Below are 22,904 nucleotides of genomic sequence, written 5' to 3'. Positions count from 1 at the left end.
CCCACCTTGGCCTCCCAAAGTGTTGGGATTATAGACGTGAGCCACCGTGCCCAGCCCCATTTGTATGTTTTGATAGGAGTGGTCCATCTTTTAGGTTTAGCTTGTGTGTGTGTGTATACATATATATACAAAATTTATGTATTTATGATGTTTTTTGCAATACATAAATACAAAAAATCGTTAACAGTAAACAAATTGGTAAAACTGATGAAGATGTTTCTTTTTTTTTCTGGAGTGCAGTGGTGGGATTTTGGCTCACTGCAACTTCCTCCTCTTGGGTTCAAGCGATCCTCCTGCCTTAGCTTCCTGAGTAGCTGCAAATACAGACACTTGCCACCACGTTTTGTGTTTTTTTTAGTAGAGACGGGAGTTTCTCTGTGTTGGCTAGGATGGTCTTGATCTCTTGACCTCATGATCTGCCTGCCTTGGCCTCCCAAAGTGCTGGGATTACAGGCGTGAGCCACCGTGCATGTTGAAGATGTTCTTTTGCTTAAGGAACAAAGCTACTGCTTGATTACTTAAATTATATCTCTGCCTACTGCCTAAATATGACCTTCAAATCTTGAGTATGTTTTGTATAATCTAATAAATATTTGATGATAGTATGGCTAAAAGTCAGGAAATGTGATTCCAGTTGCTATTCTATGGTACTGTCAGTTTCTTCATTTGAATTATAAGTCTCCAAGTGCCCTTCTAAATCTGTGTTTTTCAGTCTTGTAAAATGCATCTATAAATAGCTTGTCGATAGGGAAACCTTGTATGATCAGTAGTCAACTCAGCTGTTTTTCTGACAGGCATTTAATGGAAATTTATTAAATAAGCAAAATTACACATTAATGTGTGAAAGAACTTTTGCTACTGTTAACCTTTTTTTTAAAAAAAGATTATTACGACTCTTGGCCCTAGTGTCTCTGCAGGAAAATTAAAATCAGAAAAAATTAAGAGATTTGAGAGAAGACAAGAGGGTATAGAAAGAGTGGTCTTAGAACCAAATTCTTTGTTTTTTTTTCTTTTTTTTTGAAACAATCTCTGTCGCCCAAGCTGGAGTATAGTGGCATGATCTCTGCTCACTGCAACCTCTGGTCCAAGCAATTCTCCTGCCTCAGCCTCCCAAGTAGCTGGGACTACAGGCCTGCGCTACCATGCCCAGCTAATTTTTATATTTTTAGTAGAGACTGGGCTTCATCATGTTAGCCAGCATGATCTTGATCTCCTGACCTTGTGATCTGCCTGCCTTGGCCTCCGAAAGTGCTGGGATTATAGGTGTGTGAGCCACTGCATCAGGCCTCTTTGTTCTTTTATAGCTAACTTCCTATGCCTAAGTTTTCTTTCTTTTTTTTCTTTTTTTTTTTTTTTTTTTGGTAGAGACGGGGTCTCGCTATGTTGCCCAGGCTGGAGTGCAGTGGCTATTCACAGGCGCGATCCCACTACTGATCAGCACGGGAGTTTTGACCTGCTCTGTTTCCGACCTGGGCAGGTTCACCCCTCCTTGTGCCTAAGTTTTCTATATGATTTCTACTTTATAAAATGAGGAAGCCATGATTTTTTTCAGCTCGACATGATTGGACATTGTACATCTTATACCCATACAAACACATCTTATATTTCAGGATATGAGATAGGGAGACTGATCGCTTGAATTTGAGTCCTAGCAGCTTGATTCATTGATTAACCCTGTAACCTTGGACCAACTCAACTGCTACTTGTTTCAGTTGCAGTTGAGAAATGGGCATATTGAACTTCATAGGGTTGTTTGGGTGATTGAGATGATACATGTAAAGCTCTTAGTACAGTATTGAAGGTAGTACTTAACCACTAATGGTTAAACGATAACTGTCAGAATCTAGACAACAGTATATTGAATACTGAGTCCCTTAGTGAAATGGATGATTCATAAATGTAATGCTTTCCCTATTTGGATAGACACAGGGTTGTTTTATTATTACTACCTCAAATAGTGACCCATCTGTTTTCTTTAAAAGGAGTGACAGGATACATTCATCAAGATGCATGTAATGTTAAGCGACCTCTGAGGACATAAAATAGACTACCAGAGAATGTACATTGAGAACAGGAACTTAAGTTTTCCAGCAAGTTGACTTGAAATTCTTAAAAATCGTTATAGCATAATTTTATTATTGTAGAAATTATCACCAGAAAAAGTGAGAAATTATAATTGGCCTAACTAATGAGGCCACTGAGGCATTTGCAATACAAAGTTATTAGGACACAGATATTTATTGTTAGAACTCAAATGCCTTTTCATTTGCAGGAAGTTTTTTCCTACTAGCTGTTGTCTTTAGTACATTGGATATGACTCTTGGACATTGCTTTAGAGTGAACTGGAAATGTTAAGTACTTTGAGAATAATTTGTATGTGAACTTTTTATTAGCTGGGCATGATGGTGGGTGCCTGTAATCTCAGCTACTCGGGAGGCTGAGGCAGGAGAATCACTTGAACCGGGAGGTGAGGGTTGCAGTGAGCCAAGATCTTGCCATTGCACTCCAGCCTGGGTGACTGAGCAAAACTCCATCTCAAAAAAAAAAAAAAAAGGTAGTAAGCTTTTATATTTAATTAAATGATACCTTTCACTGTGCAATCTCAAGAGGAGGATTTTCTAAATTAGACATTGTCTTTACCTTACTGAAGAAAATTGTCTACTTCAGTGTCTTTTTGTAGCAAGATGGACCAAAACAGGTGGTAAGTGTGTAATTTTTAACTGTCATGAAATACTGTAATGCACACCTTTGCTAATAAGGAAATGGCCTCCCTTTGGATTATGGGAAGTTTCTTGTCCGTGATATGGGGTGTCTGTGTATATATATGTATATTTCTTTTTTAATACAGGATAACAGTATAGAGTCTTGTCCTTCACCTTTTAAGTTCAGGGAACAGCTTGTCCTGACCACATATATGTTATCATCGTAATGCTTTATGAAGCTTTAGAAATGAGCTCATGACTCATTAAAAAATAATAAACATGATATTATTTTAATATCTTCAAATAAATAATCTGAGGGTATGTGTTTCACACTGTAGCATCAGCGCTAAGTTGTGCCTTGTAGATTTGCATTGGCTATACAAGCAAAAGACTGTTAAGTTAGAATGAAGTAGATTCCTTAATTACTATGAAATTCTATCTTGCAGATGCTATAGAATAACTTGCATTTTAAAGTGTATTTGCACATTTTACATATGCTATGTGGTTGCCTTTGGGTTTTCTGTACAGATTGTTTTTGTTATTAAATGGAAAAGGCCTGAAAAAAAAAAAGATGGGGTTTCACTATGATGACCAGGCTGGTTTTGAACTCCTAACCTCAGGTGATCCACCCACCTCCGCCTCCCAAAGTGCTAGGATTACAGGCGTGAGCCACCACGCCTGGCCAGTATGTGAACTTTTATGCAGATTTATGATTTGAGTAATTTTTTACTTTACATTAATGGCAGAAATTATGTTGGGGTAGCTTAACTAATGAAAATTTCTCTTATGTAGACTAAAATTTCATAGAAATTGGAAGCCATGTGATACATTTTTTGTGTACATTTTAGATACCTGAAGTCATTTTGTTAGTTTAGAAACAAAATTGTGTGTAAAACCCAACTTTTTTTTTTTTTTTTTTTTTTTTTTTTGAGATGGAGTTTCGCTCTTGTTACCCAGGCTGGAGTGCAATGGCGTGATCTCGGCTCACCGCAACCTCCGTCTCCTGGGTTCAGGCAATTCTCCTGCTTCCGCCTCCTAAGTAGCTGGGATTACAGGCACGCGCCACCATGCCCAGCTAATTTTTTGTATTTTTGGTAGAGACGGGGTTTCACCACGTTGACCAGGATGGTCTCGATCTCTTGACCTCGTGATCCATCCGCCTCGGCCTCCCAAAGTGCTGGGATTACAGGCTTGAACCACCGCGCCCGGCCAAACCCAACTTTTAAAATCATGCTTGGCCCACTTTGAATGTGAAAGCCTGTAAAGACCTCCACATGCTGCTTTCCTTGCCAAGTTCTTCACAATTTAATTGGGGACAATCATCATAAAGATAAGATGTTTTTGTCCTACATTCTGTAACACAGGTTTGAATTAAGACAATGTATGTCTCCTACCCTCTTCTGAGCTTTCATTTGTGTTTTGTATGTTACTGAATTGTCGAATTTGTGAATGAGTCTTAATTTTTTTTTTTTTTTTTTTTTTTTTTTTTGAGACAGTTTCGCTCTTGTTACCCAGGCTGGAGTGCAATGGCACGATCTCGGCTCACCGCAACCTCCGCCTCCTGGGTCCAGGCAATTCTGCCTCAGTCTCCTGAGTAGCTGGGATTACAGGCACGCGCCACCATGCCCAGCTAATTTTTTGTATTTTTAGTAGAGACGGGATTTCACCATGTTGACCAGGATGGTCTTGATCTCTTGACCTCGTGATCCACCCGCCTCGGCCTCCCAATGAGTCTTACTTTTAAATAGCAATCATTTAGTAGTAGAATATATTTGTTACTATTTTTAAAGCTCTTGACAGAGTTTCTCATTTTCTTCACTCAACTGTTCAATATTTTTAGGGCTAGCACTCACAGGGCTAGCTACTGGGATATGGGAAAGATGAGTGATGAACAAGACAGATAACAGTTTCTGTCTCATGGAGCTTATAATCAGTAGGTTACTGAATTATATTCATCTGCTACAAGTTTGATTATAGGGCACTTTGTGTTGAGTAGTCTTGTTCTATTTGAGTACTTGTTTGAGGTTACTCCTGTTTTTTTTTTATTGCATTACTGTAAGTATGTTGACCAATTTTTTAGTGTACAGTTCCAAAGTAGTGGTAACCATTTGTTTGTACACACTGTGCCATTGAAAACTACATTTTTACAGATACTTGTGTAATATATACATGGTTTGGTAAATGAATGGATGAATGGGTCTGTCATTTGACATGTTCTTTAAAGTCTAATAATCATGTATAGAAAAGACAAAAGTTGGCTGCATCTGTTACGTTTAGGAGTATGTACAAGTGGAGCATTATGTTTGCAGTAGTGAGCTATTTTGACTGACATTTGTTGACTGTTACTAAGTAGTGTCTTGAAAGAAATTAAGGTAATAGAGAATAACATAGTTTCTACAAGTACTTCTCTCTACAATGAAAAGTGGTTCCTTTTTGATTTGGGGAAATATGTATATGTATAGTCTTTAAGGCGTATTAATAAATTAAAATATTTTGTGCATAAGATGGAAATTTGAGGTTACTAGACCAGTAATTCAAAAGAACAAATTGGATATTTGACTTAAATATTTTATAAGTGGGGGCTGGGCGCAATGGCTCACGCCTGTAATCCCAGCACTTTGGGAGGCCAAGGCAGGTGGATTACCTAAGGTCAGGAGTTCGAGACCAGCCTGGCCAACATGGTGAAACTCTATATCTACTAAAAATATAAAAATTAGCTGGATGTGGTGGCAGGCTCCTGTAAGCCCAGCTACTCGAGAGGCTGAGGCAGGATAATTGCTTCAACCTGGACGACAAGAGTGAAACTCTGAAAAAAAAAAAAGTGGGATGTAGAATGGTTGGGTATGTGGAGAATAAAAACTTAACAGTCTTAAATGATGCATTGGATGCTATGCTGAGAGCTTTTTCCATGTTTTGTCTCATGTATGGCATGTGGCATATAGTGGTCATTAGGGTAGCTGGAGTTTGTCATTTTACATTTGAGAGAACTGAGCTATATAAGTAATTACTTTACCCAGCACCTTACTCCAAGCCAGTAATGCTAGGTCTGGTATTTGTGTTGAGGTTTGACTCCAAAGCTCCAGATGTTTCCATTTTACTAAGTTGTTATATTAAATGTTCTACCATGTGGGTGCAGCATTTTATTTTTTATTTTTTGAGACATGGTCACACTCTTGTCTCCCAGGCTGGAGTGTGGTAGCATGAACATGGCTCACTGTAGCCTTAAACTTCCGGGCCCAGGAGATCCTCTTGCTTCAGCCTCCCAAGTAGTTGGGACTACAGGCATGCGCCACCTTTTTTTTTTTAAATGTTTTGTAGAGACAGGGTCTCACTGTGTTCCCCAGGCTGCTCTCGAACTCTTGAGCTCACGCAGTCTTGCTTCCTTGGCCTTCCAAAGTGCTGGAATTATAAGCATGAGCCATCAAAAAATGTTTTGTTTTTTTTTTGTTTTGAGATGGAGTCTTGCTCTGTCACCCGGCTGGAGTTCAGTGGCGCAATCTCGGCTCACTGCAGCCTCCGCCTCCTGGGTTCAAGCAATTCTTCCACCTCAGCCTCCCGAGTAGCTGGGACCACAGGTGTGTGCCACCATGCCCGGCTAATTTTGGATATTTAGTAGAGATGGGGTTTCAGCATGGCCAGGATGGTCTCGATCTCTTGACCTTGTGATCTGCCTGCTTCAGCCTCCCAAAGTGCTGGGATTACAGGCGTGAGCCACCGTGCCCGGCCCTTTTTTTAAACTTAAAGACCAGTGTGTCAGTAACCAAGAATATTTTGTTACTTCAAGTAATGTCTTAAATGTTTTTATGCTCTCATACATGGTATAGATATTTAGTTTGGTGAAATACGCAGTCTGAGACATCTTTAGTGTAACAAAATAGGAGCTGAGACAAGTTGACTGTAAACTCAGGTTCTTTTAAGAGTCTTTAAGCAATTTAGGTTGCCTAATATAGCATGCCTTAGGTTTGCAAAATTGCAACCTCCTTGTCTGTGTATGTAATGCCAGATCCTTATTGTTGAAGGAACCTGGTATATGTAGCTAACTAGTTTTAATTTTTTTTCAGTGAGTTAATAAGTATCTGTTTTGCATGTCACAAAGTAAGATAGCCTTGATGCCTTTTTTCATGTTAAGGTTACATTAACACACAAAAACATAAGAAGCTATATTTAAGATGGAGTAATGTTAAACATTTAAAATGTTTGTTTTTTTATTTTAGCACTTTTCCAGCCATTAACTCCAGGCTCTCGAGAATTTGAAGATGTTGTAAATATTCTCCATTCATCTTACCTTGAACCAACCTCAGTAACAAATTTTAACTACAAACGTGCTTGCTTGATACACAATGAGCTTTTGGAAAAGGAGGTATGTTTTAAACTACTTATTGTAAGACTGTTTTTAGAACCAGTTAACGGCCTGGGAAAAAAATTTTCTCTAGAAATACTAAAATTTTTAGGAGAACCAAATTACAAAGGGAAACAAGTTTGTTTTTTTTTTATTTATTTATTGAGACGGAGTCTCGCTCTGTCACCAGGCGCCAGGCTGGAGTGCAGTGGCACAATCTCTGCTCACTGCAGACTCTGCCTCCTGGGTTCAAGCAATTCTCCTGCCTCAGCCTCCTGAGTAGCTGGGATTGCAGGTGAGTGCCACCACACCCAGCTAATTTTTGTGTTTTTAGTAGAAATAGGGTTTCACCGTATTGACCAGGATGGTCTTAATCTCTTGACCTCGTGATCTGCCTGCCTTGGCCTCCCGAAGTGCTGGGATTGCAGGCGTGAGCCACTGCGCTTGGCCGGGAAAACAAGTTTTAAATGGCATCTCTTTTTTCCCCAAATATTGTTGCTGTAGCATTACATTTATCTGCTGTGTTAAATTATTAATATGCACTTACGTAAAATAACTTCTTTACTGAAAATCTTAAGTATAGGGTTAGCTTACTATTTAATGGTTTAATTGTAAATTTGGCTGGGCGTGGTGGCTCACACCGGTAATCCTAGCACTTGGGGAGGCCGAGGTGGGTGGGTTGCTTGAGGCCAGGAGTTTGAGACCCAGTTTGGCCAACGTGGTGAAACCTGTCTCTACTAAAAATACAAAAATTGGCTAGGCTTGGGGCACATGCCTGTAATCCCAGCTACTTGGGAGGCTGAGGCATAAGAATTGCTTGAACTCGAAAGGCAGAGGTTGCAGTGAGCTGAGATCGAGCCACTGCACCCCAGCCTGGGTAATCGAACGAGACTCTGTCTCAAATAAATAAGTAAATAAATAAATTGTAAATTATAGGGCTTTTGCTCTTTGAGGGTAGTACATGTTAATTAAATACTTAAATTGGAAGGTAATTAATGAAATCAAATATGTGTGTGTGTTTGTTTTTAGGGTATGCTCAATTTTTTCCACCATTATTGCCTGGTGGCTATATTATGATAATATCGTTAGTGGATATTCTTAGTGAAAAAGTTCAAACAGGAACAGTTGAGCATGTTAGACAGTGAACTGAGTTTCGTGTAAAAATTGGAATATTTGAGTTTGGATTTAGGAAAAGCCAGCAGGTGTAGATATTTCAAAATATTTGATGTATAATGCTTTCCTAATGGACCTGAAATACGAATTTTTTATTTTTACAATTTGTTTAACCAGGTGGGACCAGGATTTAATTTTGAAAGGTTCCCTAAAGGGCATTAGTGTTACTGGATCCCAGAGAAAATTAAAATCTTAGTAGTTTGATGTGGCTTCATGGTACATAGAGATTATTTGTTAAGTTTATACAAAAATTTAGTCTGAAGATTCATAAGTTATATTATTGAAGAACAGTAATAGCCTGAATATAAAATGTCAGATATTCTATATTTTAAATGCATATCTATTTTATAGATAGGAAAGCCAGAAGTTTAGGATAACTTATAGTTTCTACTACTAAGATGAAGTCACTCTTCTGTCCTGTAAATATGTATGGAGCACATCTTATGTGCTTGGCGTTGAGAATACAGTTACAGAGAAAAGAAACATTTTTCTTGTCTTAATTGAGTTTATAGTCTAGAAGTTGGTCATTCAGCAGATTTATTAAACTACCTATTGGATGCAGTGTACTATGTTAAGTAGAATGGAAGATACAGCAATAAGCATAGATTTATAATTCGGGAGAGTTGTAATGTTGTAAAATTATAATAGAAATTTAGTTAAGATTGATGAGCAATAGATGTTTATTTGATTATATTGTATATAAAGAGCCAACTAAAATAGGGGAAGAACTGAAGGACAGAGAATATAGAGAGGGATTATTTTTCCATTTTGGTAGGTTTGCGATTTCTTGGGAAAAAAAAATCTAAAACTCGTAGCTTGAAAAACATAATCACATGCTAAGGAGTTGTTAAAAATTTAATTTCATTTAGTTTACAGAAAAGCGAAGAGAACTGAAGTTTGATGGTCGTTTAGATAAGGAACTTTCAGAATCCTATGCATTTCTGATGGTTGATCGCTACCAGGTGAGTTAATGCATTTTATAAAAAACGATTTGAGGATGTTTCCATTGTAAGTTACTAACTTTGTGATTATTCATCAATATACTTGACATTTATAGACCTTTTTTGATATGTAAGTAGAATACATGATTTAATGGGGCAAAAGTTTATTGTTTGTAATTTGTTTTTCAAATGTACTCAGTTTTTTTTCTCTGGTCCTATTTTCTTCCTCTAGAATGTGCTTGATAGTTAATACTTTTCTCTTTTATCTTTTTTTCTGAGGTGGAATCTTGCCCTGTCACTCAGGCGGGAGTGCAATGGCATTATATCGGCTCACTGCAACCTCCACCTCCCCGGTTCAAGTGATTTTCCTGCTTCATCCTCCAAAGTAACTGAGGTTACAGACGCATGCCAACCATGCCTAGCTAATTTTTGTATTAAAGTGATCCGTTTACCTCGGCCTCCAAAAGTGCTGGAATTATAAGCGTGAGCTACTGCACCTGGCCATTTTTCTTTATTGGAAAGATTATCTTTTATATTGTTCTTCTCTGTTGTTGATTATATGTATGTGCCTGGAACCATTTTTCCTTTTCTTTTTTGGCTGACAGGGGAGACAGAGTCTTACTCTGTCACCCAGGCTGGGTGAAATGGTGTGATCTCAGCTCACTGCAACCTCCGCCTCCCAGGCACAAGTGATTCTCATGCCTCAGCCTCCTGAGTAGCTGGGATTATGGGCATGTACCACCATGCCCAGCTAATTTTTTTTTTTTTGTATTTTTAGTAGAGTTGGGCTTTTGCCATGTTGACCAGGCTGGTCTTGAACTCCTGACTTCAAGTGATCTGCCTACCTTAGCCTCCCAAAGTGCTGGTATTACAGGTGTGACCCACCATGCCTGGCCTATTTTGTTTCCTTTTAATTGAAGATGTTTAGGTGGAATAACATTTTGTTGGTTCTAAATCTCTTTGAAAAGTAATGGCTATATATATATTGAGTGACAGGAGTTAAGAGTATCTGTCACACCTGGCATAAAGAAAAAATGATTAAAAAACTAGCCAGGGCTGGGTGGGGTGGCTCATTCTTATAATGCCCCAGTGCTTTGGGACGATGAGGCAGGCAGATCACGAGGTCAGGAGACCAAGACCATCCTGGCTAACACAGTGAAACCCCGTCTTTACTAAAAATACAAAAAATTAGCCAGGTTGGTGGCATGCGCCTGTAGTCCAAACTAATTGGGAGGCTGAGGCAGAAAAATTGCTTGAACCCAGGAGGCAGAGGTTGCAGTGAGCCGAGATCACACCACTGCACTCCAGCCTGGGCAACAGAGCAAGACTCCATCTCAAAGAAAAAAAAAAGTAGCCAGGCATGGTGGTGAGCACTTGTAGTTCTAGCTACTTGGAAGGCTGAGGTGAGAGGATCACTTGAGCCCAAGAATTCAAGGTCATGCCACTGCACTCCAGCCTAGGGGGCAGAGGCAAGACTCTGTCTCTAAAACAGTTAAATAAAAATGGATTCTAGACATGATTATTTTGAGAAGTGTCAGTCAGTTCCACATTAATATAAAGTAGCATATATGTAAGATTTTTGTGATTTAGAATTATATATCGTTTAGAAGCTTTGATTTTATTTAAAACAAGTTTATAAAATTATCTTTTTATGTTTTAAATGTTACTATGATTGCAATATGAAGTGATTTTTTTTTTTAAACTTAGGTTCAAAGCATATGTGAAAAAGGATTACATGTGGGTCAGTCCAAAATAACAATTCTTGGCATTCCTTCCATGGGTAATGTTTTTTTCTTTTTAAATAAGAATACCTACTATTAAGTTGCTGTCTAAAAATATATTATCTCATGTAATTTCCCTGGAGTTCTTATTAAATTAATGTATGCTTTATTATGTTCCCAGAAAAAGAGACTAGTCATAGGTTCTGAAATGTAAAATCAGTTGTATCTTTTGTTTCTGATTTTTGTGTACTTCAGATTGATCAAGGATAACTTTTTAAAAATGTCTTATTTTAGTGCTAGTGATTTTGAAAAATGTAATCAGTTTTTCAAATTTTTTCCTCTTTTCTAGGTGTCTATCTTTCTAGGTATGCTGATTTATTACAAGCAAATCCTTTGGACACTGGGGCAACGGGTGATGTTGTTATTTTTAAAATAATGAAGGTATTTAAACTTATACATTTCACATATTAAAAAATTTCATTTGGATTTTAATTTTTAGATGATGCTAAATCTTTAGGAGATTGATTAAAAGTTGATGCTTGCTAGTGTTTAGTAGGTAAAGATACTTTTGAGAAAGGTTTATTTGCCATCTTTGATCTAAGCTAACAGTACTTCAGAGTTTGTTTTCCTTTCCAAAGAAAGGAATGTAGAGAGTAATATGTTGGTGATGTAATTTATGTTAGTGAAGAGTATTGTGAATGGCGTTTCTATTTACTTGCTTTTCATTAAACAAGTTCAAATGATGGTTTTTTTTGGTGATTAACTTTTTCTTACTGCTTCAAATTTAGTAAAAGTGTTCTGTGAGATATTTATTTATTTTTTTGAGATGGAGTCTCACTTAGGCTGGAGTGCAGTGGCACGATCTCTGCTCATTGCAACCTCTGCCTCCCTGGTTCAAGCAGTTCTCCCTGCCATAGCCTCCTGTGTAGCCGGGATTACAGGCATGTGCCATGATGCCTGGCTAATTTTTGTATTTTTAGTAGAGATAGCGTTTTGCCATGATGGCCAGGCTGGTCTTGAACTCGTGATCTCAGGTGATCTGCCTGCCTCAGCCTCTCAAAGTACTGGGATTACAGGCGTGAGCCACTGCTCTCCTCCGTTCTGTGATATTAAAGGGAAAAAGTGGTTAGTATAGTTAATTATATTCAAAGAAGTATTCCGTAACATTAATGTTGTATAGTCAACAATTAGGTTTAGGTACATACTTAAAAGGTTTTCTCTATTTTAGGGTAAAATAAAGAGTATATATGACCCCATGGGTGTAAAAAGTTTGGAATCTATGTTGAATAAAAGTGCTTTGGATCCCACACCAAAGCATGAATGTCACGTGTCAAAGAATGCTAATCGAGTTACATCGCTTTTGGCTTACAGAGCCTATGAGCTTACTCAGGTAGGTGCCTGATCTGTTGTAATGTTAGGACCTCATATCTGTTTGTTACCAGATTCTTTAAAATGTTGTCCTTTCAGTTCTCTCTGTCCCTACACCACTAGACTCTGGTTTCTGTGTATCACTTTCAGACTCCAGTGTCTATAGCTGCTGTTTATTCAGTGTTTTCTGAGATGTCTCAAAAACATACAGTGGCTCTTCAGGATTATAGGGTAATATTTATAGACTACCTAGTCTAGCTCTTTCTGCCAGTAGACTGTGGCCTGGTTTTTGTATGATCATTGCCCTCGACACACTTCATTTCATTTTGAAACCTTGGTGTTTCCTGGCCTAGAAAGATCTCCTGCCTAATAAGATATTACTCATCTTTCAAGGTAAAGTTGAAACCTCTTGCAATACCTTAATTCATAACATTTTGTACTGTCAATTTGATAGATATTTTCTGTCTTTATTAACATTATTAAAGATGCAAACCTAGAATTTTTAAGTCTTATTCAGATATTACTGACATATTTTAAACTACACATATATAAAAGTAACATTTAATGAACTTTAGTGTTATATTTTTATATGAAGTTTGACTTTAAAGCAATGGTTTTTTGTTTCTGTTTTTTTAAATAGAGGTAGGGATCTCACTATTTTGCCTGGGCTGGTCTAGAACTCCTGGGCTGAAGTGATCATCCTCCTTCGTCCTCTCTATTCTTATTTTTTTATTATTAGTATTTTGTTACTTTATTTTGAGATGGAGTTCCCTCTGTTGCCCAGGCTGGAGTGCGGTGGTATGATCTTGGTTCACTGCAACCTCTGCCCCCTGGTTGAAGCGATTCTCCTGCCTCAGCCTCCAGAGTAGCTGGCATTACAGTCGCCTGCCACCTCACTTGGCTAATTTTTTTTTTGTTTTTTGAGATGGAGTTTCCCTCTTGTTACCCAGGCTGGAGTGCAATGGTGTGATCTTGGCTCACCACAACCTCCACCTCCTGGGTTCAAGCAATTCTTCTGCCTCAGCCTCCCGAGTAGCTGGGACTACAGGCCCATGCCACCATGACCAGCTAATTTTTGTATTTTTAGTAGAGACAGGGTTTCACCATGTTGACCAAGATGGTCTTGATCTCTTGACTTCGTGATCCACCTGCCTCGGCCTCCCAAAGTGCTGGGATTGTAGGCTTGAGCCACTGCGCCAGGCCATTTTTTTGTATTTTTTTTTAGTAGAAACAGGGTTTCACTATGTTGGCCAGGTTGGTCTTGAACTCCTGACCTCAGGTGATCCACCTGCCTCAGCCTCCCAAAGTCCTGGGATTACAGGCATGAGCCACTGCACCCGACACCTGTTCTTTTTAACATTTAAAAAATGTCTGTAGCCAAATGGACTGTTGGTGCAAAGTAGTAATGTTAACTTCCCCAGAAATGTTCTTTCTTTAATATTTGCTTTATTTATGTAAAATGAAATTTTAAGACCTATTGTTGTGGGCTTTTAGCAAAAATTATATTCACCAGAGTCATTTGGAACTGACTTATTTGATTACCCTCTGGACAGTAGCAGTATTGGTAGATGTGGAGTATACATGTAAGATAGTTATCTTTCTAGAAGGACTTGCAAACTGCCCTTATGTTTCAAAACAATCTCCAGGCATTTTTAGAGCAATAACAACATTATTGAAATAAATATTTTCCCAGGGGAATGAACTCTGTAGGACAATACTGCTGTGTTCATAAACTCACGCACTCTTAAAGTGAAAATTACTAGTCTGCAAGTTATAAAACTGTAGTATACTGAATGTGGTGAAGGGGTGAAGGGGAAAGGCTAATGGATAATGGAAATAGGGTCAGCTACCTTTGTCACCTATGGTTGGTATTCTTTTCCATATTTCCTTTGCTACTTTGCAGTTGGAGCCCAGATGTGTTTTTCTTCTGAAATAGCAAAACCGTAGTTTGGTTTAGTTGAGATTGTGTCCTTGGTATTTTGCTTTTTGTATTACATTGGCTATTCTGAGCTGACCTGGAGCTTAGGCTCTGTTTATAATATTTTTATTGGGAAGTTTGTTCCATGTTCCCAGTGTTCAGCTCTTCAGAAGTAAACTTTTGGAATACTTAGTAATACCCTGGGATCTGATGCACTTAGATGGAGAATATTTTATATCACAAAATGAATACAAAGTACAAATTATTTTAGTTAAATTGGCAAGTAAAGCTTAAAGAAATTTTTTTGTCAGAGGTGCATATATGGTTTCTATTTCTCAGAAATCAGGCATATAAATATAAGGTTTCACCTTGCCTTCTTAAAGAAGTTAATTTTGCATTTTCTTATTTTTAGTATTATTTTTATGAGTATGGCTTTGATGAGCTAAGGCGAAGACCAAGACATGTTTGTCCATATGCAGTTGTGTCTTTTACTTACAAAGATGATATACAAACTCTGAAGTTTGTACCTTCATCAAGGTAAGACTTAGGAGTTTTAGACATCATCCACAGTGATATTCTTCTACATATCCTGCACTACTGAGTTAAGAGGACCACTTTGTTTCTTTCTCATTTTCTTTTTTAAAATTTCCCTTCAAGTTACTTTGAAATCTGTTGTGTTTATGATGACTTTTAAACAGTCAGTTCAAAGAACAGACAGTTTACCATGTGGAAATACAAGCTAAAATTTAAACCTCATTTGGTTAATCTCTTCCTTAGAAATGAAGGTTTTTGTAGTTAAGTGGCAGTTTTTAAAAGTGAGATTTTGTGTATTAGCATTCTTGGAAATGGGGAGCTTCTACAAAGGATGCTCATGCCTCACCACAAACCAATCAGATATTTAGTGGGTAGTCAAGGCATTAGTAGTTTTTAAAAGCTTCCAGGTGATTCTGATTTTCAGCCAGTGTTGAGGACCATTGATTTTTTTTTTCTTTAGAGACAAGGTCTTGCTCTTTTGCCCAGGCTGGAGTGAGTAAAGTGGTGCGATCATAGCTTACTGCAACCTCGAATTCATGGGCGCAAGTGATCCTCCCAAGTAGCCGAGACTATAGGCATTCACCATCATGTCTGGTTTATTTTTACTATTTGTGGAAATGGGTCTTGCTATGTTGCCCAGGCTGGTTTCAAACTCCTGGCCTCAAGCAATTCTCCTGCCTTGGCATCCCAAAGCACTAGGATTATAGGCATGAGCCGCCACACCTGGCCTGATGATTTTTTTTTTTTTTTTTTTTTTTTAGTTTTCTGTTCCTGTGTTACTGAATATTTCTTATAAGCTCTAGTATAAGGTGACCAAACAGAAAGCAGTTACCATTTTTCCCCATGTGGTGATTCTAAAAATGTTTTAGCCAAATGGAATAAGTAAATTTATAGGGATGTAGGTGAGATGGTCAAATGTCTGCTCATTTTTACTTTGGGTATCTATACATATTTGAAGTCATGTATGATATGTATTAATTTAGAAATACTGGTGTTTTAAAACCATACATCATAAAACATATGTACATTTTTAGGGTTGACCTCTTTGTCAGTTTTCCAGATCAAACTGTCTTCTCTTCCGTTTAAGTTGTTGGAGATACGGTCCTTTTTTCATGTAGGTGAATAATCCTTGGAAACCCTCATAGCCACAGGTACCAGCTGACATAGTGTCAAGACAGTTGTGGCTTTCACTTTTGTTGCTTTAAATTTATGATCCCCATGACATATATACCTTCACTATTATTGTTTTTCATAAGTGGTCTTTAAAGACATCTAGCACTTTATAATTATGAGGTCATACCCCCAGGAATAATGACTGTTAATCTCTTGGCCTCCTCTTTGATTTCATCTCTTGACCTCCATATCATTTCAAAGGAGCATTGATTGAACATCCATCCTTGTACCTTGAATACTCCATGAATGCTCCTGCTTCAGGGCCTCTGCATTTGCTGTTCTCTCTCTTTCCCCAATAAGTTGCATAATTCATTCTACATTTCTTCAGGTATCTCCTGATCATTGAGGTTTCTGTTTTTTTGTTTTTTTTTTTAATCTCTATACCCTTATGTCTCTTTTTATAGCACTTAAAACCATCATGATCTGTTGTATATCATTTTCTGTCTTCCTTATTAGATTTATATAGGTTGGAACTTTGATCTGTTTATCTCTATAATTCTATTATCTAGAATTGTGCCTGGTAAATAATAGGAGCTTAGTACATACTTATTTTATGATGAATTAATATATAAATATATATTGAGGTCATGTCTTCTAATGTTGTCACCAGAATATTGACAAGAGACTTTGGTGGACACTATTTCTCTTGATTAACATTTTTTGAAAAAACAACTTCCTTAAATTTGGGAAAATGTGGTAATTTGAGCAAAGTAAGTACTTCTGTTTTCTCTTAGTAGAAGACTTGGATTTATTAGATTTTTAATGAGTAACTTCTTTGTTCTTCCTACCTGGTGGAAAGAACTTAAGTGTAGTATGCCATTAAAAATTGCACTTATATCAAAGTCTTACATGTTAATTTTTGTGTTACCAATGAGTAATGTTTTCTTTTCTTTTAAAAAATTTGTAGATCTAACAGCTTTAATGCAGATAGAAACATAGGTAAGAGATTTATGTTTCCTTAGTTTTATAAATGGAAAGAATAAGTACATATAGCAAAAGATTAATAAGTGCACTGTATTATTTTTATAATGAAAATCTGCAGAGTATGAAAAAAGTTATGTGTTATAATGTAGCATCAGCATTTGGTTGTATAAGCATAAGATCTTTGAAAATCTTCTACTGTGAATAGATAAAAAGGTTTTTAGTACTTAATTGAAAAAGGTAAAAAATAAAAAAGGTTTCATAACTCAGCCTTTTAAAAGTATTAAATTCACCAGAGGTATAGGATTTAGGAGAGAATTAGAGAAGATTGAAAGTAGCATTGACATTAAACTATTTTAAAAGTTTTTTTCTTTTTTTTTTTGAGATGGAGTCTTACTCTGTTGCCTAGGCTGGAGTTTGGTGGCGTTATCTTGGCTCACTGCAACCTCTGCCTCCTGGGTTCAAGCGATTCTCCAGCCTCAGCCTCCTCCTGAGTAGCTAGGATTGCAGGCACCCGCCACCACAATGGCTAATTTTTTGTATTTTTAGTAGAGATGGGGTTTTACCATGTTGGCCAGGCTGGTCTTGAACTCCTGACCTCAAGTGATCAACTGGCCTCAGCCTCCTGGGTTACAGGTGTGACCTACTGCAGCCAGCCTATTTTAAAGTTTTTTTGTAATGAAAAGATACTGAGTAGAAGATACAGGACATTGTGGGCATTCATATAATTAACCAAATCTAATACAGTGTTTTGGGGGAAATAAGAGATGAATAATTACTTGTCTTTGTTCCACAACTTTCTGATAATGACATTTAGACAGATAAATTTGTTATTGTTTGCACCTGGAATGATTTTGTAGGGGGAAAAAAATACCTGAAATGAAAAACCTAATATTTGAACTCTTCTGTAAATAGCAGTGTAGAAGTGTCACTGTTTTTTTTTTTTTTTTTCCTACTTAAACCTTGTTTCTAGATATTTTCCTTCTCATTTCTAATAAATGTGCTCTCACTTCTCTGGGCTGCCAAATGACTAAGCTGTGTCATTATTCTTTTTATTTAGATAAATATAACTATACCTTGTGGAAAGGACAGCTTTTAAATAAAGGAAAACTTTTGTGTTATATTTCTCTGAGGTCAGCCACTCGTGCTTTTTTGCCTATCAAACTGTAAGTATAAGAAGAGAGCAGTTTGTGCTTGCTAATTTTATCACTTTCTTGAGCCCTTTTCTTTTTCATAATTTAAATTTTATTTTGGTTCATAAGAACTTAAATATAAATGTTGGTTTGTTTTTTAAAAGGTTGATTTGAAATTAGGTAATCTGACAATGTGAGTCCTCCACCTTTCTGTCTTGATTTGAGTCAATACATTTACAATATAAAACTTTTTCTTTTTCTTTTTTTTTTTTGAGACGGAGTTTCGCTCTTGTCACCCAGTCTGGAGTGCAATGGCACAATCTTGCCTCACTGCAACCTTCGCCTCCTGAGTTTAAGTGATTCTCCTGCCTCAGCCTCCCAAGTAGCTGGGATTCCAGGCACCCATCACCATGCCCAGCTAATTTTTTTCATACTTTTAGTAGAGACAGGGTTTTGCCATGGTAGCCAGGCTGGTATTGAACTCCTGATCTCAGGTGATCCTCCTGCATCGGCTTCCCAAAGTGCTGGGATTATAGGTGTGAGCCACCATGCCTGACGTAAAACTTTTTCTTAGTGATTTTAAATCTTAAATATAATTTTTCAGTTTTATCCTAAGTAGATAAATATTTTAAATTTAGCATTTTTAATATAATAGATGTAAAAGTTACCACTTCTTTCTTGGGAAGAGCTTTAATTGGGTAGTTAAAATATACAATACAGGCTGTTTTCAGTTTTATACAGCATATGTTGGTGTAGAAAGGTGTAAAATCTTTTTTTTTTTTTTTTTTTTTTTTTTGAGACAGAGTCTCACTCTGTCACCAGGTGCCAGGCTGGAGTGCAGTGGCACAATCTCAGCTCACTGCAACCTCCACCTCCTGAGTTTAAGCAATTCTCCTGCCTCAGCCTCCTGAGTAGCTGGGACTACAGGCGCACACCACCATGTCCAGTTAATTTTTGTATTTTTAGTAGAGACGGGGTTTCACCATGTTGGCCAGGATGGTCTTCATCTCTTGACCTTGTGATCTGCCCACCTCGGCCTCCCAAAGTGCTGGGATTATAGGCTGCAGTCACTGCGCCCGGCCAGGTGTAAAATCTTTTGCTTCTATCATTGTGGGCCTTCATAAATGTGTGAAGATTAACAGTTTATGCTTCAATTGTACTTAATAAAATGACAGTCTTTTAGTTTCTGGCTTAAGGATGGAAGATTGGAAATACTACCTTGCTAGCTATCTACCTATGTATATATCTGGACTTCCAGTATCAAATCCCCTTTACTGCTGGGCATAGTGGCTTATTCCTGTAATCTCAACATTTTGGGAGGCTGAGGTGGGAGGATCAATTGAGAGCAGGAATTTGAGACTAGCCGGAGTAAAATAAAGAGACCTTGTCTCTACAAAAAAAAACAAAACAAAAGTTATACTTGCGGCTGGGCATGGTGGCTTATGCTTGTAATCCCAGCACTTTGGGAGGGTGAGGCGGGTGGATTACCTGAGGTCAGGAGTTCGAGACCAGTCTGACCAACATGGTGAAACCCTGTCTCAAATTAAAAAAAAAAAAAAAAATTACACTTGCATGGTGGCACATGCCTATAGTCCCAGCTACTTGTGATGTTGTGGTGAGAGGATCACTTGATCCTAGGAGGTTGAAGCTGCAGTGCGCTGTGATTGTGCCACTGCATTCCAGCCTGGGTGATAGAATGAGACTTTTGTTGCAAACAAAACAAAAAAATCTTTAAGGTGAGATTAAAGATTTTTAATCTTTAAAAATACTCCAGCCTGGGTAACAGAGTGAGACACTGTGACAAGCAAAACAAAAAATCTTTAGAACAGGTGAGATATTAGTAGATAGGCTCTTCTATTTTCCATCAAGTATACTTTTCTGTGTATGTGTTAAGATTGCTACAATTAAAAATACAAGTAAGGTAACCATGCTTTTTAAATTTTCTTTCAGACCTGAGAAGTTAGATGTTGAATCAGTTATGAGTATTGATCATCTGAAACAGAAAATCCCTCCAGCACTGTTTTATAAGGAAACATACTTAGGTCCAAATGAAGGTAAGATAATTTAATTTTATTAAAACACATTAGAAGTGAACTTGATTTGGATGCTTACTATGTATTTTTTTTCTTATGTCAGTTTTGAAGAATGGAATGTATTGCAGCCTTTATGAAGTTGTAGAAAAGACAAGAATTGGAAGTAACATGGAGAGTTTACTGCAAAAACTAGAGAGAGAAAAACTTGTGAGTGAAAGATTTTTTAATGTTTCTCATTCTTTATTATAAATATGCATATTAATGTGTGATTAATTAGTGTTTCAGTTTATTTTTGCCTCTGAAAGTACCACGAGGTGTCTATTGCTACTGTTTAGTTAACAGTGTTTTACTGTGGCTTATGGTATTTTTTCTTTGGTCCATGGTTCCGTAGCTTCTGCAGACGAGTCTTTCTCATGGAATATCTTTTTTTTTTTTGAGATGGAGTCTTGCACTGTCACTAGGATGAAGTGCAATGGTGTAATTTTGGCTCACTGCAATCTCTGCCTCCTGGGTTTAAACAGTTCTCCTGCCCCAGCCTCCCGAATAGCTGGGATTACAGGTGTGCACCACCATACCCAGCTAATTTTTGTATTTTTAGTAGAGAGAGGGTTTCACTGTGTTGGCCAGGATGGTCTCAATCCATTGACCTTGTTACCTGCCCGCCTCGGCATCCCAAAGTGCTGGGATTCCAGGCGTGAGCCACCCACTGTGCCCGACCCTCATGGAATATCTTTATTATACTTTGTGATTAAGAATGTGGTCATCACCATATATTTTTTGAATATCGTCTTCTTACACAGGATATATAATACGGTTCGGTAAACAAAGAGAGTCTTTTATCCTGTATTACAGAGTGATAGAGTTATTCACATAGATGTGGTTTGTTCCATATTTGAAAATCCAAAAACAAAAATAAACCTTGGTGAGGTTGAAGAGATAACACTAGAGTTGTGGGGAAAGTAATAGGGATCTGTGTCATACAGTGTCATTCAGACAGTGTTCAAATGTTTGGAAGTTTGGACTTGATCCTAAGAGCAGCAGATTTTGAAGGATTTTCAAGGGAGTGCGTTGAAACTTTGAAAGTGTATGCAAGGTAAGATCTTGTTGAAAATTACGTTACTCTGTAGAGAATAAATTGAAGAGGGGAGATGAAGTAGAAACTATTACATTAGAAGGTGATGGTGGGTTGGATGAGAAAGGTAATAATATAAGAAGAGACTGATCTATGGGATATTTTTGAGGTATCCAATTTAATAGATACTGAAGTGTATCTAGTTTGGGTAGAAGGATTGGATCAAACATCAGATTGTGATGGGTAGAGAAGTGAATGGAAAATGAATGTAATGCCAATATGTGTGGTTTAGCTAAAGGCAAGGAGGTGGTTGTAGAGAAGGGAAGTGGCTATTCCAAGGTTTTTTTCGTCTTGTTAAATGTTGGTCGGAAGTTCCAGGAAAGAGGGATATAACATTTTTGCACAGATGTGCTATTTAATACAAGTTTTTCAACAGTTGGCTTTTTATTTCTCACTTTGTTGAGCCTCAATTTCCAGGTAGTCAAATGGCAGAAATAACTTTGAGTTTTAGAACCTGCAACTTCGTGTTTAGTGGCTGCATAGAATTTTAATTATTTTCATATATATGTGCTTAATCAGTCTCTTGTTTGTAGATGGGATAGTCAGATTGCACATAAAACCTATAGGCAGAGTTATAAAACCCTTATGGGTCTTTGACGTGAAAACACACACAAACACACACACTTTCTCTCTTTTCTTTGCCTGCCTGCCTTCCTTCCTTTCTGGCTTCCTTTTAGCCTTTCCATCTTTCTTGTCTCCTTCTGTTGCCCAGTCAAGTGCAGTGATGCAATCTCTGCTCACCACAACCTCCACCTCCCAGATTCAAGCGATTCTTCTGCCTCAACCTCCTGAGTAGCTGGGATTACAGGCACACGCTATGATGCCCAGCTGATTTTTATATTTTTAGTAGAGTTGGGGTTTTATGATGTTGCCTAGGCTGGTCTCGAATTCCTGCCCTCAAGTGATCTACCTGCCTTGGCCTTTCAAAGTGTTAGGATTACAGGCGTGAGTCACTGCACCTGACCTTTCTTTTTTTCTTTCTTACTGCATATGAACATAATTTTATGTTTATATTACATTGCTTGTTTTCCTCTGAAAGCCTGACTACAATGCAAGTATTCTTCATGATCAAATCTATTCAGTTCCCGAGTTCAGAAAGTGAAAGTTGAGATGGTAGGTTTGGATACTGAGTTACTCAAATCTATTTGTGTTTCAAAGAGTGAGTATTGAGGATTTGGACAATGAGGCGTTTATCAGAAAATTACAATATCTTTTCAGTTACTGATAGTGAGGATCAGGATAGAAAAGATGGTGGCATTTTGTTCCTTACCTGACCAAGTGTTACATTATGTTCATGGAGGACTGGGTCTTTCCAGAATCAAGAAGTAAAGTAAAATCCTAGCTCTTGAAGGGTGCTAGCATTCCATAAGGATATACTCCCAGAATCTAATGTACCTAGGAATTTTGTGTAGCTATTCCTTTTCCAGCAGGCCTCACTGGGGATTATTCTAACTATAGCTACTTTCTTCATAGTTCTCTTGATAATGAGCGGTGCATTGAGGAATACTGAGTTTTTACTTTTGTCCAGGATATGCACAGAAGGTATTCTGAATCAGAGACAGATTTTGTGAATACCTCACAGTAAGTAAAAATATGTTGGCCCTCCTTTGCCCTAGTCTTTACTCCCTGTGGCATGCAGGCCTAGGCCACATGTCCTGAGTAGCTGCATGCTATGTAGGTAAGAGATGGGGACAAATAATTTCTCTTTGCTTCTATAGGGGAAGAGGCAGCTATTCCCACGTATCCTGAATGTGTCTCTTTGAAATGTTATAAATATTAACTCCAACTCTTGGGTATATAAGTAAAATCTCTCCAG

General features: G+C 37.7%; 1 protein-coding gene across 5 annotated transcripts in view; it reads left to right on the top strand.

Annotated features, from left to right (window-relative positions):
• TASOR (transcription activation suppressor) overlaps positions 1-22,904 on the top strand; it is a 68,783-nt gene that overhangs the window by 4,918 nt on the left and 40,961 nt on the right. For all 5 annotated transcript variants that reach the window (XM_012460784.2, XM_064367216.1, XM_012460782.3 and 2 more), the window contains exons 2-11: positions 6,917-7,062; positions 9,084-9,176; positions 10,863-10,935; positions 11,226-11,317; positions 12,105-12,266; positions 14,575-14,699; positions 16,777-16,808; positions 17,851-17,956; positions 19,874-19,977; positions 20,060-20,163. In XM_012460784.2, the coding sequence (XP_012316207.1) occupies positions 6,917-7,062; positions 9,084-9,176; positions 10,863-10,935; positions 11,226-11,317; positions 12,105-12,266; positions 14,575-14,699; positions 16,777-16,808; positions 17,851-17,956; positions 19,874-19,977; positions 20,060-20,163 (1,037 nt within the window). The remainder of the gene's footprint in view (positions 1-6,916; positions 7,063-9,083; positions 9,177-10,862; positions 10,936-11,225; positions 11,318-12,104; positions 12,267-14,574; positions 14,700-16,776; positions 16,809-17,850; positions 17,957-19,873; positions 19,978-20,059; positions 20,164-22,904) is intronic.

Source organism: Aotus nancymaae, unplaced genomic scaffold (assembly GCF_030222135.1).
Source record: "Aotus nancymaae isolate 86718 unplaced genomic scaffold, 86718_ANA_hifiasm-v0.15.2.pri h1tg000067l, whole genome shotgun sequence".
Lineage (NCBI taxonomy): Eukaryota > Metazoa > Chordata > Mammalia > Primates > Aotidae > Aotus > Aotus nancymaae.
This window is presented reverse-complemented; position numbering and strand designations above follow the sequence as displayed.